The sequence below is a fragment of the Aythya fuligula genome, chromosome 4 (assembly GCF_009819795.1).
Source record: "Aythya fuligula isolate bAytFul2 chromosome 4, bAytFul2.pri, whole genome shotgun sequence".
NCBI lineage: Eukaryota > Metazoa > Chordata > Aves > Anseriformes > Anatidae > Aythya > Aythya fuligula.
The window spans coordinates 64,128,749-64,146,829 of record NC_045562.1 but is presented as its reverse complement, the minus strand read 5'-3'; the positions used below and the strand labels follow the sequence as shown (position 1 = coordinate 64,146,829).

General features: G+C 38.6%; 1 protein-coding gene across 4 annotated transcripts in view; it reads left to right on the top strand.

Annotated features, from left to right (window-relative positions):
- EVC2 (EvC ciliary complex subunit 2) overlaps window positions 1–17,564 on the top strand; it is a 71,083-nt gene extending 53,519 nt beyond the window's left edge. For 3 of the 4 annotated variants that reach the window (XM_032186860.1, XM_032186861.1, XM_032186859.1), the window contains exons 17-22: window positions 2,665–2,892; window positions 5,160–5,374; window positions 6,735–6,822; window positions 14,720–14,913; window positions 16,129–16,230; window positions 16,759–17,564. In XM_032186860.1, the coding sequence (XP_032042751.1) occupies window positions 2,665–2,892; window positions 5,160–5,374; window positions 6,735–6,822; window positions 14,720–14,913; window positions 16,129–16,230; window positions 16,759–17,029 (1,098 nt within the window). In that variant the 3' untranslated portion in view covers window positions 17,030–17,564. Of the gene's footprint in view, window positions 1–2,664; window positions 2,893–5,159; window positions 5,375–6,734; window positions 6,823–10,707; window positions 11,721–14,719; window positions 14,914–16,128; window positions 16,231–16,758 lie in introns of those variants that run through there. The other variant, XM_032186862.1, reaches the window with a different exon arrangement.
- The last annotated feature ends 517 nt before the right edge of the window (window positions 17,565–18,081 follow it).

The window sequence follows — 18,081 nt, the reverse complement described above, 5'->3', positions numbered from 1 at the left end:
TTTCTTAATTTTTAATGTCATACGCCTATGTTTTTCAAAGTCAATTCTTTAGATAACAGTAATATTGAAAGACAACGTCTGTCTTTTAAGATGGAGGCTTGTTAAAAATAACAATAAAATTATATGGTATCTTACTCTTGAGTTGTACTTGGCTTAATTCACATTACTCAAAAATACTTCATGATGGTAACCTTCCTTCCCTTGTGTTCAAGGACATTCCAGATGATATAATGGAGACTTTGGAGAATATCACATGAACATACCACAAGCATATTTGGTTGCAAATCACATTGTAAATTTAACTCCATTTACTGGGTAATAGAATTTGGATGAAACACAATCTCTCTTGGCAAGTTTCTTATCATATAATTTTCTTATAATTTCCAGAGAAAATTCTTGGGCATCATATTACATGTTTATTGTCTCAGGGATCTAAAAGCTTGGTGACAGTCTCCATAAATGCTGCTTTAAGGTTAACTGTGAATAGAGTCAAAGATATATAATTCCGATTAGCATGAATAGAATACAAAGCTAACGTGAATAGAAAGCTAATAACGTATTAATGATTTGAGTATGTATCATATTTCTTTATTTTTGCTGATACGCTGAAGGGCCAAATAAGATCTTGTGCCAATGCAAGTCATATAGTGTCTAAAGACTATATAGTTCACCTTCAGTGTTATTGTTTGCACTTGATGGTCAACTACTTTATAATTCTCTTTCCTATAAGTGGTGTGACTCACCAGTGCCACAGGGTGTATGTTGACAAGTGCCTGCTAAGCTTTACCCTCCATCTCTCCGTGGGGCCTTCCTTCAGAACAAGCGTCAGGGCCTGCTGCCTGGGCAAAGACGGGCCTGCTGGAGCATCTCCTTAAGCTGGGCTTCTTGGTTACTATTGTGAACTTCGGGCATCTCAAATATTTTAATGAAGGGATAAGGCTAAGAGTATGTTTAGTGGTACAACACAGTGCTACTTATGCTAGTAAAATGTTGTAACTAACCAGATAATTTTAAAGAAATTTTGTTTGAGGTTATGGAATTTATTGTGTAAAAACTCTGTGATGCCATGTAGCAGAGTATCTCAGAGGACTATAAACACAATGCTAGCCTTTCTAATAAACATACAGATCTATTTATTACTCCTATTTTCTAGACAGGTAGAACTGTAGAGAGATTAAGGCTGCACATATAGGATGCCTCAGGATCCATGCTAAGATACCTACCATGTAGATATCTGAATTAAATAGGGACATCCCTCTCTTCCTGTTTGTTAAGAGAGGGGCCAAACTGGATGGGATACCTTTCCATAGTATGCAAATGGGAGTACCTGCTCTGAGTGACAGTAACTTAATTGAAACATCTTTAAAAGGTTTTGAGATGCCTCCTCTGATGGCTGTGGTCCTTCCATTCTGTCACAGGGAGCGGTTCCTTGAGCATTTATGTTAAATAAGCATTTTCTTAAGTTTCCAATATTATTTCTGAATACTTTTTTACATGCTGTGAAACTTCTCAGATGTTTTTTAGGAGAAGAAGAAAATTTAGAGATGGAGTGAGAGAAACCCTGCACTCAGTTACCCACCACTGTCATAGTTGCGCTGTTTCTGTGCTTAGATTCTGGATTCAAAATCCAGTGCGTAGTGCAGCACTTGATTGATGTAAATTCTAAGTAATGGAGTTGCAGCTCTCATGCTTGTGTATGCTCGCTCTGTCTTCCCTCTCTTACAATAAAAATTCTGGGCCTGCATGGATAGGTAACACAGCGAGAGAGAATAAAACTAAGTTGAAAATTATTTGATGTCTTTGAGGATTCACTTACCCAAATGTTTATATGTGCAGTGTAGTCTCACCTAGACATCCACACTTACATATCAGTGGAAAGATTTTTTTTTTTTTTAGGGTATGACACACACACCAAAAAATACCTTTTCCCTTTTCTGTAAACGGAGCTTAGAGTGACAAGCTCGGATGGAAGCATCCAAAGAGGGTAATCACAGCTGGCCACTGACCACATTGTCCTGCAGAAAAACAGATTCAGGGCAATTTCACTGTCCGTGAATGTCAGTGGCAGAGTATGGAGGGCTTATCAATACCATTGCATCTGATTCTGTGCTTGGGAATGCGATTTGCCTTTTACCCTTGGGTTTTCTCCGTGTTTATCCTTTTGGATATCTGGTATTGAGTTAAAGCAAGTTGATTTTATCTTTTTTTCTTTTTTTTTTTTTTTAACTAATTGGAAAGATGTATTTTGTCTTTCTCTTTAGTCGCTCTTGTATGTAAGCAGAGATTTGTTTGTGTTATTAATTTTTACCTTTGTTATATTAAAAATTAATATAGACCCTGTATTCCATGTTAGTATTATTAGAGTTACCTGTACACTCCTCCCCACCTTAAAAAAAAAAAAAAAAAACTGATCTAATTGGTATCTCACCTTCCTGCAATATTTTGTGATCATTTATATACAGTAAAAGCTTGGAATTGAATGTTTAAAAACACTTTTTTTTTTTTTTTTTTTAACAATGTATCTCGTTATAAGATAACAGCTTTGATTTCTTTGCTGCTTTAATCCAGCTTGTTAATTGCAGAGTAGTAAAATCATGAGCATTCACGTAATGTTTTAAGGTTTTATGTTAATCTAGTTATCTTTTGCGTTTCATTATTTTTTAGGTTAATTACGAGTTGCTGCTTGAGAAAGACTGTCAGCTGCGTGATCTGGAAAATAAACTTGGAGAGTATATTGCTTCTTTACAGTTTCAAAAGACTGTTAAAAAAATCAAAATGTTGGAGCTATATACTGCTATCATAAGTGTACAAGCTTTGCTCTTTGAACAACTAAGCACGTCAAAAACCCTGTCAAAATTGGAATGTATTCAGATTTTGGAAACCCATAATCCAGTAAGTAATGAAGTTGTGAGAAAGAAAAACTCCTGTTAGGAGACAGCAGCTGAGACAGTAGCTTATTTGACTTTGATTTAGTTGCACTGGTTTGCAATTCCTCATGGTCTGGTCTTGAGTTTCTGTGTTTATGTGCACTCTACTGTTCTAAATAAAAGAAATAAAGTAAAGGAAAATGTTAGTGCCAGAGAAGATTATATATTGTGGTTATTTATTTTTGTTACAGTACCATCCAGAGATATACAGTCAGAAAGAGCAGTATTTTGATGACTAGTTAAATTTTGTTGATCACAAGAAAGAATATTGGGAAGAGATAGTGTCATGATTTGTCATGAATGTGTCACAATTTTTTTGACAATATAATGCTAGCCATACAGGAAAATCCATAAATACACAATATACTTAAATCATGGAGCTTTTAAAGTTATTTATATATATATATACACAAATACACACACACATATATATATATATTATTTTTTTTAATGTATGAATTTACTTACCTGTTTGTCTCCCTCCAAGCATACTCACATTGTTTCTATACTAGAAACTTCAGAAAGACCTCTTCGCTTCATTGTATTTATTACACACGTTACATGTATGTGACAGTTTGCTGTTCCTTTTTTAATACTTCAGTATTCCGTATTCATAAGGATGGGTTTTGTCTGCTATTTGTGACCATCAGAGTGAGGCTTGGGAGAGCATTGGAGTTGAACAAACAAAATGATTTTTTAAGAGCAAAATCTCTTTGCTAGAGGGCATCATTAGAAAGCTATTACTATGAAAACTCCTGCTTAAATTTTAATGCTCTCATCTCTACAGAGCTTCTCTTAAAATGGCAGTTAGTATGCTTATACCCTTCCATTTAAAAATAAATAAATAAATCATTAAAGCTGTAGAGAACTGAGAAACTTCTGCATAGACAGAGTATTAAAATATTTTAATCTGGGTTTATTGCCTTTTAACGCAGGAATTATAGGAGGTCCCAAAGAAAAGATTGGGCTTTGTCCCATCCTCTGCAAAGAGGTTGCTTTTAGCTTCTCTGTCCTTGAAGAAATGGCAAAAAAAGTATTGAAGGAAAGACTGAAAACAGAATAACTAACACTGGATTCTTTATCCAGTGTGCAGTAACTGAGGAAAGCCTTATTTGGGAAAAAATATATTTTAGGTATTGTTGGTTTACAGAAACTATCTCTTGGTAATCAAACCTTTGTCTCTTACTGTGTTTTATTTCTGCTCCTTTGTTCCACTACCTGGCAAATACTAACATCTGTTACTTTAAAACAAATACATCAGATTACACAGGATTCCCTAATGCTTAACTACATCAGTGATAGTTTTACCAATCAGTGAAACAAAACACATCTGGTTATATGTGAATTTGCTTCATGCTCTTAGAGATAGCATGTTAATATTATTTTTTGGTGTTAGGAGAGTAGATCTGAGCTCCAGTGTCACATCTTGCTGACAGGGGAGCAGACGCTTACTTAGATACGCCATACTTCAATGAATTTATAGTGTGAATACAGCTGATGAGGTAGAAGAATAGTTAGATAAAAAATTCAGTATTTTTTCCAAGCTACAGTTCGGGAAGAAAGGTGCTCAGGTATTTAGTAAGCAACTTGTTTGAGGTCAGACAAGAATGACATTGGAAGACTGGAATATGAACCCTTTCTTCTGATGTCTACTTTGATTCTTTGTTCAAAGAGGTCTTTGGCATGAGAAATCCAGCCCACTTAAAACTTCAGGTTTAAACCTTTGATTTTTAGACCATTGTATTTGAATCCTAATTTTATTACACAATTTAGTGTACCATTGTGAATTTATTGAATTACTGTCTTTGAACTTCATATCTTTTTGATACTAGCCATTGATGCAATGTAACTAAAACTAGTTTTGTGGAGTTTCTCAAGCTGTTTCAGTGCCTTTATATAGTTCATAGACTAATTCCGATGGTGCCATTCTTTTGCTTGGATCTCAGGCTTGCTGGTAGTCTTCTTTCTAGATGTCCTCTACATAGGAAGGTTTCAGAGAGTAGCAGCCTTTAACACAGTGAAAATTGGCTTATATCTTTAGGCATTGTTCTCATATATTCACATCATGCAAGTCATGTTTACTGAAGGCATTCAACGAATTGCAAAGTGTAATGACTGCACGTGGCTGGGTAGAATGAGAAAATGAAGAAACTAATCTTTTTGCTTCACTCCAACTGGAGATTGTTCTTGTAAGATAATTTGTTACTTCAAGATTGTGTTTTCAACCTCTAGGAGATTGAAGAACTTGACAGGAAGCTGGAGTATGAAATGTTGCATAAAGAGTCAGCCCAGCAGCAACAACATCTAATGAATAAGCAGAGGTGGACACCGGATGGATTGGGGTTTTCAAGTGAAGCTGTAGAAATGAATGCAGACAGACAGGTGACGGTTCTGCTAAGACAGGCCATGAATAAATGCAACCAGTTTATAAATCTGCACCAGCAAAGGTGAGTGCTTTGGTCTCAGGTATTGCAAACTCACTGCACTCATTACAGACTTTTAAGATATCACAGAGAAACAGTAGACAAAACGTTCTGCTGTGCTAGGGAGGGACTGTGGCCCAGAGCATAACTGAGAAGTCTCAGGAGCACTGAAATAAGAGAGAGTTGCGTTTGGATGACAATGTTCTTCATGACAGTTGCCGTATCTTGATGGAGCCAGTGAAAACGTAACAATACTTCCTAGCAGCAAGGGGAAAAAGAATTCTAATCCTGTTCTTTATCTCCCAAGAAGATGACTAAAGATGTCAATGAAACCTGCTCAGCTGGGGTCAGAGGAAGTACCTGAGACAATAAAATTGAATTTTCATCTCCACTGTAGACTGAATTCCCTGTTGTACAGTTATTTTTGATGTCGTATATAAGTAAAGGTATCAGTGGAAAAGTGAGTACCCTTAAGTAAAGATATCAGTAGGAAAAAAAATGCCTCTTGGGAGGAATGTAGAAATACCTGTCTTGTATGAAGGCCACCCAGCAAAAATAGGTGATAATGTACAAAATTACAAAATACTAGGTTACATTTATTAGAGTTACAGGAGTCAGAAATTACATTTCCACTTGTATTACACAGTATTAAAAAACTACCACATATCAAGTTTCATGTAAAATTCTTAGAGGGTGTTTTCCATTACAAAGAGGGTTTCCCTTGAACCCATTGCTTTATTAAAATAGCTTAGATAGACTTTGAATGCAGCTGTAACACTCTTAAGTCTGTTGTAAGTCTGAAAGGGCTGGAGCTCTCATTGATGCAGATTAATGTCTGTCATAGAGGAGCAAACAGGTTACTGGCTTGGGAATACTACAGGATACAGCTGTGTCAGTCAGGCCTTTAGAGGAGTGACAGCTGTTTTTTACTGTTTACTTCTAAACATAATGGAAGAAATGAATCTTGTGCTTTTCCCAGATAACATTATAATGGATTCATAATTTGGTCTAGAAAGAAAAAAAAATCATCAGTAATGAGGAAGCTAACAGTTTACTGTCATTTCAGAAACAAAAAGGTCCACAGTTTGCTGAGAAGTGTGATGAAAATGACATGATGGGGAGACAGGTTGAATGACAGTTCTTTGGAGCAATTTCAGATTTGTATTATGTGCAAGAACGTGGCCTCAAATTCTGCTCTGATTTTGTGTTGTGGTTTAGGGGAGAAGAGAGGAGGAGAAACTGACTTATTTTGGAAGTTACACTGCTCAGCCAACTTGGCTGACAGAGTTTTGCCTCCTGAATGGATGACTTTCAGTTATTGTTTCCTATGATACAGTCATTGCACCTGAGAAGATTTCAATGTTAATTCTGTCTTTCACTTCAGCTTGAGAGATGAGCAGTGGAATTGCATGGTGCTTGAAGATCTCCTGGAAAATATAGAAATGGATGCATTTTTGGCACTTTATAGTCAGGTAAGCATGAAATTGAACAAGGCTTCCAGGTTTATATTACAGCTGTATCAGCAGATCAGCTTTTCTTCTTTTTTGGGAACTGTTGCAGATATATTTGGACCAGTTCTGCTAATAGTCACTACCAGTTCTGGTGTTCGCAGCATATATTACCGTTGACTTCAATTAATTCTGACCTACTTTTCAGCCTTTTTAATTTTACTAAGTTATACTACTTCTTCTTCACTTATAAATCCTTTCCGGCAGTTGTCCTACTGCATTTCATTCTGTGGAGAGAACTAAATTGCTTGAGTTTATGACAGACAGATTTACAGACAAATTACTATTTGATTTCCACGTGTTAAGACGGGTTCAGTTTAGGTTTCAGTCTTTCATGTGAGAAATGAATAGCACTGATTGTGTTACAAAACTAAATGACAAAAGCACTGCTAGTTAAATTTTCTGGTGTCATTACTCATACTATTTTCAGAAAGAACATCTCTTCTTCATTGGTCATAATTTATTATTTGTTGACTGCCTGTCAGTGCCACAAAGGGCATTAAAAGTGAATCACTGTTGCTTCTAAATTTTATTTGCAGGTAAGTAACTAACATCAAGGTAAAAAAAAAAAATACTATAGATTCTACAGCTTTTCCCATCTAGGTGTCTTATCTTTCAAGGACAGTTGCGGTTGCAGCCACCTGTGTCACAAATTGGGAACTTCATATTCCAGCGAGCCAAGGAGGAACAGCTTAGACTAAGGGGGTGTCAGCTTTTCCTGCGTCTCAGGTTTGCTTTCTACGCAGGTTTCTGAACTCTTTTATCTTCTGTTGAGTTAGATGTCTGCTTGAGATCAGTTTGGAGTGGGACTCCTGTATATTATATTTTCATTAGCAGATTCACTTGGTAGGTCACACATGCTTTCAGACCCTTACTCTGATTTGGGCAAGGAACTTGCAGCGAGGTCTCCTAAAGCTCACAAGAGTTTGATATTCACTTCAGTCTGTCTCTCATGGGGACACGTGGAATCTTCGCGTTAGCCTCACTGGAAGAGACTCGACTCACCTGGCAGCCTGATGGTTAAGGTGCTGTCCTGGAATCTCACTTTGGGTGAGACATAGTGGGCTATCTCACTTTGTGATAATGAATTACATTAGAGTGGAATTCAAACCTGGTCTTGTGCTTTCCAGGTTTCCTATTCTCTGGGCCTAATAATATAAGCAGCAAAAATCCATTCTGACATGTTTTTCAAAGTGTAGCATTTGAAGGTGTTGCTGGCAAGGTCACAACCAGCATTAACAGCTTTCTACTTTTAAATCCAAGCCATGTGTTTCCATAGCTTTTATATTAATGTTGTTTTCCTCTTCAATTTTTATGTTGCAACCCTTTTTTTTTTTTTTTTTTTTTTTTTTCCAAACTGTCTTGCTACCATATTCACCTTGACAATTTGGCATATGGTAAACAGATACGGCTGTCAGCAACTGCTGAATTCTACTCCAGCCTTAAACTCCATCTCATTATGTTTCCTGCCCCCATGGCTGCTGCATGCAGAGCTCCTGAAAAAAACTTTCTGCTATCTGCCTTTGTAGGATGTTTACGTGGTTATTCACCAAACAGTGAATTTTAATCTGATTATTTCTTTACAGCTTTAAATTTTACATGTATTCATTTATGTTCCATTAAAATAACTTGTGTACTGCTGATGAGGCAGTCACCAAGAATTTTCAGTTATGCATTAAGTTGTGGAACAGTAACATGGGCAGCAACAGCTATAACACTTTTCAGAGGTGATATTAAATGGAGACTTCCTTTGTCTGTTTGTAATTGCAGTTTGTGTAACACATGAAAATTTCAGAACATGTTTCTAGGTGAAAAGAGGATAGATCTTTTGTCCTGTTCAACCTTTCATTTTTTATTTTTTTAAATTTGGTAAAACAGGTAAGGTGTTAACAGGCTTCTATGAATATTTTGCTGAAACATACAATGCTTCAGATACTTGTTGAATATCGTAAATGTAAGATAAGAAATAAATTATTTTCAGCAGCAGTGGAAAATAAACATCAAAACACTTACAAAAATTGAAAATGCTTTGAAAGGTCCTTTGGGATTTGCTCGTCTTTCCCTATACTGCTGTAGTTTAAGTCATAGGTCTTGCTGGACCAGTATTGTAGATTCTTTTATCCTTTTTTTTTTTTTTTTTCCTAGTCCATTATAATTTTATCTGACAAAACATTTTGCATCCAGAAATGCTGACTGGTATGTAGGCTTTAAACAGCACAGACCAGCTCTTCCAGATTAACACTACTGAGACTGTTATCATAGTGTAATTTCAGTGCTCTTAAATCTGCTTTTGCTTTGTAATTTTGGACTAATTGAAGGAATGGCTGGGACCTTGTACAATGTTCATTTAGCTATTTCCTACTCTGGTGAAAACACTCAGCACTAAGTGGGAATTCTTAAAAAAGAACATGAACACTGCATTAATCTTGTACTCTGGTTCTTAGCTTGCCATACCCCTGGGCATAGAAGGGTAGGAAGAACTTGCATATAACAAGCCAGCTACTCAGCAGAAGAGTTCTTATCTTGCAAAGGATGATGTGAAATGGCTTTCTGCTGCTTATGAGTTAGCTGTGTGTGATAGAGCCTCAACATTTACCTCTCTCATGAAGGCATTAATTCAAGATGTGTGCCATATTACAGATGAATTCAGATGAATCATCATATTCAGATGAATGCTGAAGCAGCAGTGTAGGACTTAGTAGAAGGGACACCGAGAAGAGAAGGAAACCAGTGGCTGAGTGCTACTGCTTCTGACTTTGAATCATTTCAAGAGAAATCCTTTCCCAACAGACCTTCACCTTTCTCTTAGCATTTCAGTTCAAACATAGTGCTCTTTTGCTTTTGGAAGTATTGATCATATTTATCGTTTAACTGCCCAGTACTTACTGTTACTGTAAGCTAGTGTCTGTTCTAGAAGTTTTTTAATAGTGACACTTCTTGTGCTACATTCCCAAAGATCTTACATCTTGGCTTAGGGAAAACTGAATCTTGTTTCTCTACAGCATAGGTAAACCATGTTGATTATGTTGCTGACAATTTAATTGTCTTCTTATGATGACTGTTGGGTTTCTAATCCTTTGGCAAAGATGTATCATGAAACAGCTTCTGAACAGCATGGTAGTCATTCTGCAAGTTCAGAAATTAAAATAATTGTTGTGCAGATTTCAGATGCATGCAAACAGTATGTCGTAATTTTCACAGTGCCCAGTCCCTTTAGCACCCTAGCAGGTGAGCAATGACCTTGATAACTATAATTTTTATATCTTGAAGAAAGAAGGAGGTTTATGAGCATTATTGTCAACTCATTACAGTTTAAAAACTGGACACACTGTTCAGTGTATACTTGGGGGACTGTGCTGTATGTTTTGTGCATAAGATTCCCTGAAGAAATTTTTAGTGTATGGAAATATGTATTAGATACACCATAGTGGGCTTTTTTTTGTATTTACATTTAGTCATATGAAAGGTAGTCCAGAGATACTTTGGGACAAAGGAAGCTCATGAAATTCTGTAAAACCTATGCAGATAGCCCCTTCAGATACACAAAAATGAATTCTGTTCACAGCAATTTTCATAATATAATAACTCCAACTGTAATTCCAAACTTCAGTAGTCTTATTTGAACTGTAAAGAAGTACACAGTTACTAGAATAGGAGTTTATTAATTTATTAAGGCTCACAGTGTCATATGTTCCTTCTTTGGGATATGCTTATCCTGTGTGTTGATATGAGAATTGATTTTTAAATCTTTTTTCCTCGTTTTCTTACAATTTATAGGCACATTAAGACACATATTAAGAAACTATGGTATTGTACCTCTGTATTTTACACTTATTCTTTTCTTTATAGAGGATTTTCCCCTTTCGACTAGTTTTTAGAACTGCATTTAGCCTTCTTGGAAAACCAGATAAGTTTCACTTTCCTACATTTTGTCTTGTAGCTTACATCCCTATGGAAGCAGATCTAGGTCGATAAGAGATTTGCTAGAATGATATTGAGTTCAGGATTATAAGCCTCTCGGTGAGAAGTTACTTTTAAATGAGCATATAGCTATAGCCCCAGGTACACTAGTTGATTTTTAGAGAAGACAAATGATGGAGACAGACTGTCATGTGGAAACAGCATGGTAAGCTTAAAACACAGCATGAATCAAATTCATTGATTCTTGCATATAGGTGTTTAAATACACATTGCTCAGACAAAATACTTAGAAGTAATTCTACTGTTTGCAAACCACAGTTCATACATGCCTTTTTTACTCTGGTGAAATTCAGAGAATACGGATGGGGTTATTGGTGGCACAAATAACATTTTTATCCATTAATGTTACAAACCATACAAATTCCTAATCTTTGCAGTACTTTACTGTCTCTAATATGCCTGAAGATTGAAACTCACCCCACACTGGAGGGCCTTTGGTCTGACTAGTGTGACCATTCCTGTATTTGAATGCACATTCACTTCTTCCTGTTTACACAAGCTGGTCCAGGTACCTGTGGGTTTCTGTAAGTGCTACTGCAGGTGCCTGCTCACACAGCAGCATGCACTTTGCCAGACATATGCTAGGTGCACCTGGCTGGTGCCACTTTTGGTACTGTTGACAGCACTGTGGCACCTTGGAGGATGACTTAATCATGAATTCTGCTGTGTTAGAACACCACTGAGGGTTGCCTTCCAGTACAAATCATACTTGATGCAGAAAGGTAAGGGTCAGAATGGAGGAAGGAATATTTTAAAGAGGAAACTATTACAGAGGAAAGCAGTACTGAAGTCATGACGCGTATAAATAATCATCCGCATATAAATTATAGAGTTAAAGTTCCTGCTGAGACAATTCAGTCAGAGGGAAGGATGGGTCACAGAGATGCCATTTTTATGTTTTTTTTTTTGTTTTTTTTTTTTTTTTTGTTTGTTTGTTTGTTTTTTGCAAGTTTCTGGAACAACAGTTTTTAAAGACCAAAAGTATAACACAAGCAGTCTGTATACATTGACTACAGAAATTAAACTTAGCTGTCTATATTAAGACTTAAGGCTTTCTTTACATTTTCCCTACAGAAGAATGAAATCACTTCTTATCTAAGAACCATGAACAGATGTCTCTTTTTTCCTTACTACAGTATCCATTTCGGGATGAAAATAATGGATATTTGAAAAACTCAACAATGTAGTAATCTATCATGAATCTTAGCATTTTGTCTCATTCATTCTCATATCTCAGTGGTTTCCATGGAAAACATGTAGCAATACTTAAGACTTTGGAGAGTGACTACTTCTTCATTTTGGACAGAAATCTCTGCTTGTCTCAGTATACTGTAGATTTTTTATATTTGATACACATGAGAAATCAGCAGAAACAGCCCTGGGGACAGAGTAGTTTTGACAGCTGAGCAGCAAGTAACAATGTGGTTTGGGTGTTTAGAGGGAGACAGGAAATGGGTCTGATTAATCGTCTAGGGAACAACTAAATCTGAACTTAGTCTATTTGGACACTGTATGAATATAATTTACCAACAACCTTTGGGCCAGAAAAGAAAAGACATTTTTAAGGGTTTAAAGATGTTTCCTTCTGTTACTGACAAGTATTACAAGCTATTCTCTGAGCTTATCACAGAATGAGGTGTTATGAGAAGCTAAATAATCAAATGCCCAAACATGGTGACATGTAAATGTTGTCATTAGGTTGCAGAGGTTATTTTTTCCTTATTTTGCAAACCAAAAAATGCCATATTGATTCATTCCTGTGTTGATAATATTAGAATCCATAAACTAAGTAAACCTTATATTCCAGAATATGATTGCATTGTGATTTTTCTGACTGAAGGACATTGAGGACATTTCTAAGCAGAAAAAATGAGAGGAACTGGTAGTTTGGAATTTAAATTGCGTGTATCTGTAATGAAACGGGGTACTTCAACTCATATAGACCAGTGTGGATGGAAGCAATGAACACAAGACTGTGACCACTTGACACCAAAACCACTGAAATGATTTTCAGTAATACTTTTTGTTTCTATGATGAGTAATTTTTTACCGTTAGCAATTAAAATCCTTTACTGGATGCGGGGGGAAACTTAGTTACAAGAGATGAGGAAAAGGCGGAGGTGCTCAATGCCTTCTTTGCCTCAGTCTTTAGCGGCAATACCGGATGTTCTCTGGATACCCAGTACCCTGAGCTGGTGGAAGGGGATGGCGAACAGGATGTGGCCCTCATTATCCATGAAGAACTGGTTGGTGACCTGCTATGGCACTTAGATGTGCACAAGTCGATGGGGCCGGACGGGATCCACCCAAGGGTACTGAGGGAACTGGCAGAGGAGCTGGCCAAGCCACTGTCCATCATTTATCAACAGTCCTGGCTATCGGGGGAGGTCCCAATCGACTGGCGGCTAGCAAACGTGACGCCCATCTACAAGAAGGGCCGGAGGGCAGACCCGGGAAACTACAGGCCTGTCAGTTTGACCTCAGTGCCAGGAAAGCTCATGGAGCAGATCCTCCTGAGAGTCATCATGCAGCACTTGAAGGGGAAGCAGGCGATCAGGCCCAGTCAGCATGGCTTTATGAAAGGCAGGTCATGCCTGACGAACCTGATCTCCTTCTATGACAGAGTGACGCGCTGGGTGGATGAGGGAAAGGCTGTGGATGTGGTCTACCTTGACTTCAGCAAGGCTTTTGACACTGTTTCCCACAGCATTCTCCTCAAGAAACTGGCTGCTCTTGGCTTGGACTGGCGCACGCTTCGTTGGGTTAGAAACTGGCTGGATAGCCGGGCCCAAAGAGTCGTGGTGAATGGAGCCAAGTACAGTTGGAGGCCAGTCACTAGTGGCGTCCCCCAGGGCTCGGTGCTGGGGCCGGTCCTCTTTAATATCTTCATCGATGATCTGGACGAGGGCATCGAGTGCACCCTCAGTAAGTTCGCAGATGACACCAAGTTAGGTGCGTGTGTCGATCTGCTTGAGGGTAGGAAAGCTCTGCAGGAGGATCTGGATAGGCTGCACCGATGGGCTGAGGTCAACTGCATGAAGTTTAACAAGGCCAAGTGCCGGGTCCTGCACCTGGGGCGCAATAACCCCAAGCAGAGCTACAGACTGGGAGAGGAATGGTTGGAAAGCTGCCAGGCAGAGAAGGACCTGGGAGTGATGGTTGATAGTCGGCTGAATATGAGCCAGCAGTGTGCTCAGGTGGCCAAGAAGGCCAACGGCATCCTGGCTTGTATTAGGAACAGTGTGACCAGCAGGGCTAGGGAGGTGATCGTCCCCCTGTACTCAGCTCTGGTGAGGCCGCACCTCGAGTACTGTGTTCAGTTTTGGGCCCCTCGCTACAAGAAGGACATCGAGGTGCTTGAGCGGGTGCAGAGAAGGGCGACGAAGCTGGTGAGGGGCCTGGAGAACAAGTCCTACGAGGAGCGGCTGAGGGAGCTGGGCTTGTTCAGCCTGGAGAAGAGGAGGCTCAGGGGTGACCTTATCGCTCTTTTTAGGTACCTCAAGGGAGGCTGTAGCGAGGTGGGGGTTGGCCTGTTCTCCCACGTGCCTGGTGACAGGACGAGGGGGAATGGGTTTAAGTTGAGCCAGGGGAGTTTTAGGTTAGATGTTAGGAAGAACTTCTTCACTGAAAGGGTTGTGAGGCACTGGAACAGGCTGCCCAGGGAAGTGGTGGAGTCACCATCCCTGGAAGTCTTCAAAAGACGTTTAGATGTAGAGCTTAGGGATATGGTTTAGTGGAGGGCTGTTAGCGTTAGGTTGGAGGTTGGACTCGATGACCTTGAGGTCTCTTCCAACCTAGGAAATTCTGTGATTCTGTGAAAATTCACTAACCTTTTCCTTCTCTTCCCTTCCCATGCTGCTCCCACTCATTAATCCTTCAGGAGCTCCGTCTAGCAGGTTATTTAGCCAAACTGACAAGGGTGCCAATAGGAGTGTTGCACAGGATTCTGAACTTGTTGCTGCCCTCCAGTTCACAAAGTGAGATTCTTTCTGTCCTCGATTCCATCAATAAATATACAGATGCTGTTGCTGAAGGTGACAGTGCTGCAGATGAGCCTGGCAGCTATAAAAAAAGGTAAGTGTGATCTTTTCTGGTAGACTGTTGCAAAAGATTATTTCTTTCTTTTATATTTATTTATTTATTTATTTAAGCTATATTTATTTGCTTGACAAGCAGATTGATGATAAAAAAAATAGGGGGGTTCATAAGATTTTTCTATGAAATATTTTCATGGTGTAAAGTGTTTTGAAACTGCTGCCTTATTTTATGACATAAAATTGATTAATGAAAAGCTCCTAAGTTTTATAACTTTAGGAGTATAATTTAGCTGAATTAGGCAGTTATTTTATAGACTTATAAACCGTGCTCTGATCATTTTATTTTTGTTGACTTGAATTTATTAAAATATTGAAGTCTCTCTCCCAACTCCCTGCCATGCATGACATGAGAAAGGGAGAAAAGATTATTTTTAAATTAAAAATAATTATCTCCAAGCTGGAGAGAGATGGGTTTGAAGGGTGGCCCTAAAAAAAAGAAGGATGTGGACCTGTTAGAGCCAGAGGAGGGCCATGAAGATGATCAGAGGGCTGATGATCATAGCACCTCTCCTATGAAGAAAGGCTGAGAGCTTGAGACTATTCAGCCTGTAGAGGAGGCTCCAGGGAGACCTCATTGCAGCCTTTCAGTACTTAAAGGCTTTGGTACTTAACGTACTTCAGTGTTGCTATAAAAAAAGATGGAGAGCAACTTTTTGCTTGGGCAGGTAGTGACAGGACAAGGGGGAATGTTTTTAAACTAATCTTTAGTTTAGAGGAGATTTGCATTAGATGTTAGAAGGGAATTCTTCACTCAGAGGTTGGTGAGGCACTGGAACAGGTTGCCTAGAGAAGCTGTGGATGCCCCTCCGCTGGAGGGATGTTCAAGACCAGGCTGGACGAGACCCTGAGCAACCTGGTCTAGTGGGTGGCATCTCTGCCCATGGCAGGGGGGTTGGAATTGGATGATCTTAAAGGTCCCTTCTGACCCCAGCCATTCTATGATAGGATTCTGTGAAAAGCAGATGTGGCACTGAACCCTCTAGTTGTTGGATGTGAGTTGTTAAGGAATGGCTAAGGGTCCTTGGGACCATATGGTCTTATGTGGTCTTTTGTGCAAAAACCTTTGCATGCTCTTACTGGGTGTATTTGTGGCATTAATATTAGGGTTTTGGTAGTTAAAATAAGAATAGGGGAAAAAATATGTGTAGTTGGGGATTTGTTGCTGGAAATTTTTTCTTTCCTTTTCCTTCAGGAAGAACCAAGAGAGGTGGCAAGCATTGGAGAACAAAGTAAGGGAAGATCTGATAAACATAAGTTTGGAAAGAATCCCTTCTCTAAACAGGAGAGAAGACAGGTAAAGAACAAAAAAAAAAAAAAAAAAAAAAAAAAAAAAAAAAAAAAGGAAAACATTTTATTATCATTAGTTTATTATACTTATTTCATCTCCAAAGGTTCTTCTACATCTGTTAGAAAATAAGTTCATAAATATGTTTTTTCTGACACTGTTCTAATCTTTGATGCTTGTTTCCTACAACACATTTACACATAATATGCAATATTTGTAAATGTCTAAAAAGATTATTCTGTACTTACCAACAAAATTCACACATTTTTCATAAACATTGCCCCACCTTCCCTATGTTACTTATAAGGTTAACTTTTCTTACGCAGTTTTGTATCTCATAAAATGTTATGCAAATTATTGGGGATTGGAAGAGAAGCTACGTTTCTGTCTAAAATATGATTTTCTTTAGCTTCCAGAGGAAAGTTACCACTCCCTTGTCATGGTATGATATAGAAAGTGATGCTGCTTTTCTGCCAAGTTTTCATTTTTAAATTTTTTTTTTTTTTTTTTTTTTTTTTTTTAATTTAATTAACATAGCTTGATAAAGAAGAAGCAACTTGCCCTCCTGGAAGAAGCATCATTCATTCGTCTTGGATGTTTATCTATGCATCCTCCTATGGAACAGTCTGGTCAATACGTTTCCGTGAACACTGCAACTGCTGAATCCATAGAAGTATTAGACACAGGGGAGAAGCTATTTTTATTCCGTGACCAGAGAGATTCAGTACTTTCTTTTCATAATTCTCCAAGGAAAAAGAAAAAGAATTTCCTTAATTCCAAAAAAGCTGCACATGCAAGTATGGATTAATGAGGGAAACTTCCATTTGAAGAATCAATTAAGGAAGACGAAGTTATTTAAAAATTAGAAAGAATTGTTTTCATATCAATTTTCATCAATTTTATCAATTTTTAATATCAAAGTGTTGTTTTAATATCAATTTTCTGACATTGTAAATAGTTGTAGTTTTACATTGTCGAACTTCACAATGAGCGTTGTTCATCTTTCAATTCTTATCAATGCATCTTTTGATGGATGGACCACTTAGTGAGTAAGGAATTGGCTGGGTGGTCACACTCAAAGAGTTGAGGTCAACGGCTCAATGTCCAGTTGAAGATCAGTAACGATCAGTGCTCCTCACAAGTCAGTGCTGGGACAGGCACCGTTCAACATCTTTGTTGGTGACGTGGACAGTGGGATTGAGTGCACTCTCAGCAAGTTTGCCCATATCACCACACTGTGTTGTGCGGTCATAATGCTGGAGGGAAAGGATAACATCCAGAGGGACTTCGACAGGTTTGAGAGGTGGGCCTGTACAAACCGCAAGAAGTTCAACAAGGCCAGGTGTAAGGTCCTGCATCTGGGCTGGGGCAACCCTAAGCACAAACACAGGCTGGGTGGAGAATGGATAGAGAACAGCCTTGATGAGATGAACCTGGAGGTGCTGGTTGATGAGAAGCTCAACATGAGCTGGCAACGTGTGCTTACAGACCAAAAAACCAACTGTATCCTGGGCTGCATCAAAAGAAGCGTACATCGAGCAAGGTGATTCTCCCCCTCTTCTCTTGTGAGACCCCACCTAGAGTACTGTGTTCAGCTCTGGGGTCCCCAGAACAAAAAAGACATGGATGTATTAAAACAAGTCCAGAGGAGGGCCAAGAAGAGGATCAAAAGACTGAAGCACCTTTCCTGTAAAGAAAGGCTGAGAGAGTTGGGGTTGTTCAGTCTGGAGAAGAGAAGGCTCCAGGGAGAGCTCCACCTTAGAGTGGCCTTCCAGTACTTAAAAGAGGCCTACAGAAAAGCTGGGGAAGGACTCTTAGTCAGGGAGTGTAGTGATACCACAACAGTGATGGTTTTAAACT